The following is a 6000-nucleotide window of genomic DNA, read 5'->3' on the forward strand; positions in this document are numbered from 1 at the left end:
ACTGCAGGGTAGTCCATCAGGGTAAATGTAAATGTTATTAAAAAATGATCAGACAGAAGGGAGTTTTCAGGGAATACTGTTAAGTCTTCTATTTCCATACCATAAGTCAAAACAAGATCTAAGATATGATTAAAGTGGTGGGTGGACTCATTTACTTTTTGAGCAAAGCCAATAGAGTCTAATAATAGATTAAATGCAGTGTTGAGGCTGTCATTCTCAGCATCTGTGTGGATGTTAAAATCGCCCACTATAAGTATCTTATCTGAGCTAAGCACTAAGTCAGACAGAAGGTCTGAAAATTCACAGAGAAACTCACAGTAACGACCAGGTGGACGATAGATAATAACAAATAAAACTGTTTTTTGGGACTTCCAATTTGGATGGAAAAGACTAAGAGACAAGCTTTCAAATGAATTAAAGCTCTGTCTAGGTTTTTGATTAATTAATAAGCTGGAATGGAAGATTGCTGCTAATCCTCCGCCCCGGCCCGTACTACGAGCATTCTGACAGTTAGTGTGACTCGGGGGTGTTGACTCATTTAAACTAACATATTCATCCTGCTGTAACCAGGTTTCTGTTAGGCAGAATAAATCAATACGTTGATCAATTATTATATCATTTACCAACAGGGACTTAGAAGAGAGAGACCTAATGTTTAATAGACCACATTTAACTGTTTTAGTCTGTGGTGCAGTTGAAGGTGCTATATTATTTTTTCTTTTTGAATTTTTTTGCTTAAATAGATTTTTGCTGGTTATTGGTGGTCTGGAAGCAGGCACCGTCTCTACGGGATGGGGTAATGAGGGGATGGCAGGGGGAGAGAAGCTGCAGAAAGGTGTATAAGACCACAGCTCTGCCTCCTGGTCCCAACGCTAGACAGTCACAGTTTGGAGGATCCAAGAAAATTGGCCAGATTTCTAGAAATGAGAGCTGCTCCATCTAAAGTGGGATGGATGCCGTCTCTCCTAACAAGACCAGGTTTTCCCCAGAAGCTTTGCCAATTATCAATGAAGCCCACCTCATTTTTTGGACACCACTCAGACAGCCAGCAATTCAAGGAGAACATGCGGCTAAACATGTCACTCCCGGTCTGATTGGGGAGGGGCCCAGAGAAAACAACAGAGTCCGTGTGAAATCATAGTCATATCATATCAATAGAGATATTTATTTGGCCATATCGTGCAGTCCTACTGTCAACTAGCTCAAAGGTTTGAATATTAATTTACATTTACTGGGGTCTATTTGTCCTGACATTTTTTAGGCTGGAAGTGGGGATTTAATAACATTGTGTAATTGTATGTGATGCTCGGAGTAACTAGACTGGCTTATTTTTTCATAGGGTCAGCTGATAATGAAAAGACGGGACATGATTTATGACTTCTTTGTAAAAAGAAGCAAATCAGGCACAGATCAGGCAAAGACAGAACTCAGCAGTCCTGGCAGCTCCCATGCTGGGACCAGTCAGGAGAGTCAGTGTCAGGCACAACCCAGCCCGCCAGCCTGCGGTGTGTGTGTGTGTGTGTGTGTGTGTGTGTGTGTGTGTGTATAAAGACACCTTAGCACTTGCACGCATTTAACCCTCACACTACTGAACAATTCGTAGTGCCAATGCGACCCGCTGTGTTCCGCTGGACGCCGCACTTTGTGCCACTGGACACTGCGTTATATAAAATAATTATTTCGTAGCGGATTAATCATTTGCTCTAAGAGTTTGGCTGATGAAACCACCCCTAATCGCTCTGAAATCAGAGGAATTTTCTACAGCTGCGGCTGTTCTCGTACGGTTCATGACGTGGAGAACGCATTTGGAATAATCTCAAATGTAATTATTTGTAATATTTATATTGTAATGGCTTGGTAAAACAGTCGCATTTTCATTCATACTTATGAGTATCTGTAAAATTATGTTTATGATAGATTTAACATTATCATAATCATTCAGATGAGCTGTGCTGTGATGCGGTGCGCTGACGTAGTGACTCGCACTCAGTGTTTTTGAATTGTTTGTGCAATGTTCACAAGTAGTTCACAAAATTAATGCATGCCAGAGATTTTGAACATTTCAAAATTTTCTCTGCGCACTTGCACGCAGTTGCGTGCAGTTTACAACGACTTACTCTCTGACACGGCAGATTGCGTACCAGTGCACGGATCAAATTTGTGCAAGTGTCAAGGCATCTTAACTGTGTGAGTAATTCTATGTGTGTGTGTGTGTGTGTATATTTTCATTCATGTCAAAATAGTGTCATGTGTTGGTGCTGTTGAAAAATTGATTGTTTTACATTTTGTACATTGTTAATAAACTGCAAATTACATACTAAAATCAATTACATACTAAAATCTCATCTCTTATGTGCTTAATATTTATCTACTTCAATATATTTCAACATTTACAGACTCTGATTGCAAACAAATTAAATTAACTGTCATAATTTGTGGACCCCCTGAAATAGTCTTGGCCACCCTCTAGCCACCCCAAGGATAAAAGACTAGCTCCTCTAGTGCACAGGAACATCACTGAAATATGCTGATTTTTTTAAACCAGATTTTATTGTAAATAGGGTTGAAAATGAAGTTGTTACATTGGGCAAATGAGGGTGTGAAAATCCGAGCAGGCAAGCATTGCTGTTGAGCCCTGCCAGGTTGATTTAATATAAATAATATAAATCTTTTCCGTACATTACAGTTGCTTAAAATATTTCAAATAATAATTATTACTAATAGGAGCTAGTTTGGTGTAAATATAAAGGTTGTGATTATAGCATATCACCTAGAACTGACGCTTTAAGTCGTTAAAACAGTATCTAATGGTCGTCCTTGACTAAATCCAGACATATTGCTGATTAGCAAAAGACCTTACAGAGACATCTCCATGATGGAACTTGACATGTAGTGCTGACGTCAGGGAGACAGACACACACACACGGGGGGAATCATATTGATTTAAATTGTAAATATTTAGTTTAAATGTAAATGATCACAGTCTACATCTAAAGTTGATAAGATGTGGAAAAACATAAAGTTCCTCTCCGTACGTAGTTAATAATTCCAAATTTTATTTGTACGCAGCCGTGTCAGGGGTTAGGTTCAGGATTAAGGTCAGGTTTTAAATTAAACTGTGGTCTAAGTAGAGGGCGTTGGACTTTTTCCGAAGAACTGCAGGTTAGGTGAAATGGAAACTTTAATATGTATACGTCGCAGACATGAACGAGCTAAACTCATCAGCATCTAAGTTGGTCCCACTCCTCCAGCCAATGCAAAGGAGTGGTATCAGGTTATTTGGTCATGTGACTTAGTCAGGATTCTGACATTTTGCTGATTGGCTGAGACACGCCGCTCTCTGATTGGCTGCAGCCTTTGTTTACAACTTAGCACTGGCACCACAGTCTCTGGAGGAGTGGAACCAACTTACATTTTCGGCAGTTACGCCACAGCCAATCACAGAGTGTGGCATGATAGCCAATAGCAGCTGACGTATCAGATGGACCAATCACAGCCGTGTTTTCAAAAATACGCTACCAGTCTCTTTGTATAGAAGGTTTTCACGTGACGTATCGGTCACGTCACTTTGTGTCCCGCGGCCATTCTGGATTACGACACGGCGGCTGCTGTGATACACTACGTGCATTTGGTGAACAACTGCAGAAGCTTCAACGTCAGTGTGAAGAAGCCTCACGGCACCGTGGCGCTGAGAGAGATCTGCCGCAAACAGAAATCCACTGCTACCAGAATTTTATTTTATTCGGCAATAAAATTATATAAGAATACATAAAAATACTGCCGAGGATAACACAAGAACACTTCCAATACATGCTTATTTACATTGTGGTCCTCGAGCACCGAGCTGCTGATCCGCAAGCTGCCCTTCCAGCGCCTGGTGAGAGAAATCACTCAGGACTTCAATCAATCAATCAATTTTATTTATATAACGCCAAATCACAACAAACAGTTGCCCCAAGGCGCTTTATATTGTAAGGCAAGGCCATACAATAATTACGTAAAAACCCCAACGGTCAAAACGACCCCCTGTGATCAAGCACTTGGCGACAGTGGGAAGGAAAAATTCCCTTTTAACAGGAAGAAACCTCCAGCAGAACCAGGCTCAGGGAGGGGCAGTCTTCTGCTGGGACTGGTTGGGGCTGAGGGGAGAGAATCAAGAAAAAGACATGCTGTGGAGGGGAGCAGAGATCAATCACTAATGATTAAATGCAGAATGGTGCATACAGAGCAAAAAGAGAAAGAAACACTCAGTGCATCATGCACGTACCACTTCAGGACGACCTCCGCTTTCAGAGCTCCGCTGTGATGCTCTGCAGGAGGCCGGCGAGGCTGACCTGGTCGGCAGCTTCCTAGTTGACAATATCGCAGTGTGACACTGTCGGCCAGTTCGTTACATCACCACTAAATTCACTATCTGGTATAAGATATGGATCCACTGAACCAACTGCTACACATCTATCACGACAGCTTTATCTCGAGGATTTAAAGCATCGTAATAACTGTACATTCTCTCCATTTTTCTATCACGTGCCAGCCTCCTTGTAATCCAGAATGGAGACGGCACCTGTCCTGCAGCAAATCGGTCACGTGATTGAGAACCCTCTATAAGACTGTGGTACCAGTGCTATTCAGCATCTCACTATGTCATGTCCGGTTTGCGCCTTCGTATACCATCAGTTTGTGGCTTTTTACAACAATGTTGATCGGATTGTGGCTTTTCTCCACTGGGCAGATTTTTTTGTGCGATTTTCGGTTTGTGTCTTCGCCCACCATAGAGCGAGCTTTGCACCACCGCGCGTGTGACGCTCGTATCATTATCCAGGTCTCCTTTGTAAAAGAGATCTTGGTCTCAATGGGACTAACCTGGTTAAATAAAGGTTAAGCTAAATTAAATTAAATTGAGGTTGTGGAACAGATTCGCAATCAAATCATGTTAAAGGTTTTGTTTTCCTACTTCAGGTATTCAATGATTGTGGTAAAGTTAGAAAAAAATACATGATTACAAATTTGTTGGAACCACAGAAAGTGTTTAAGATCGTCGAACACGTCAAAATGTAACATCGCCTGACAGACGGATAGAAAACACGTCAAGATGTTTACCGTCATCAACACATGACCTGGACTGACCAATCAGAAGCGCTGGTACGAACAGAATTTTGTAAAATTAATATGGTTACGTATTGCCCCTCCCCCCCCCCCCCCCCCCAAAAAAAAGCGATTTCGGTCCCGTCCGTCCGAACTAACAGCTGTCTGAAATAACCCTACCTTAAATACATGCCTCTGAACACAGTGTGCAGCACATTTAAAGTACGTTTCCTTATAAATATATTGTGTATTCCCCCACAGACATTTAAAGAACGTTTGGTTATAAATGTTATTCTTCGACAGAAGCGTCACATTACCTGAAACAACAAGGGCCTCGTTTGGTCCCACAGTGTGGCAGTTTCCCATATTACCGACGAAAATCACACTTATCCAAGTCTAGCCGAAGCATACAAAAGTAACTCCACTAAAAACAAACGTTTTAATCTCTTTTTTTCCACCAAATATCCCGATTCCTTGCTCCCCGCCCCTATTATCGTTTTTCCCCCTCCCAAAATGGAGTCGATTATGGATTGTCAAGTACTCTAAATCAGGAAAACTATTTCTCTTTGAGATTTTCAAAATAAAGGCATGAATAAATGTCACTGTTTAATTACGATCTTTTCTTTTACTTTGAAGGTTACATTAGTACAGTCTTGTTCTTACCTCATTATTTTTTTGGTAAACTTGATAAAATATCCCCGCCATCTGTGCAGAGGCTGCAGAGGATCATTACATAATGGGCGTGGTTCTTTAAAAGTCTTCTGTTGGATGTAAACCGAAGCAGAAATCGCTCTACTTTTCCTTTATGAAACCGTGCATTTATATCACATTGTGCAGCAATAGGATACCAAGTTTCCAATTTTCATTTCAAATTTAAATTATACTTTCTACAGTGCTTTACAGATACATTTTTTC

General features: G+C 41.0%; 1 protein-coding gene across 2 annotated transcripts in view; it reads right to left on the reverse strand.

Moving 5' to 3' along the window:
- The window catches only part of LOC117516678 (flotillin-2a), a 74332-nt gene extending 68730 nt beyond the window's left edge, over positions 1-5602 (reverse strand). For both annotated transcript variants that reach the window (XM_034177521.1, XM_034177520.1), the window contains exon 1: positions 5403-5602. In XM_034177521.1, coding sequence (XP_034033412.1) covers positions 5403-5451 — 49 coding nt within the window. In that variant the 5' untranslated portion in view covers positions 5452-5602. The remainder of the gene's footprint in view (positions 1-5402) is intronic.
- Positions 5603-6000: the final 398 nt, after the last annotated feature.

Source organism: Thalassophryne amazonica, chromosome 9 (assembly GCF_902500255.1).
Source record: "Thalassophryne amazonica chromosome 9, fThaAma1.1, whole genome shotgun sequence".
Lineage (NCBI taxonomy): Eukaryota > Metazoa > Chordata > Actinopteri > Batrachoidiformes > Batrachoididae > Thalassophryne > Thalassophryne amazonica.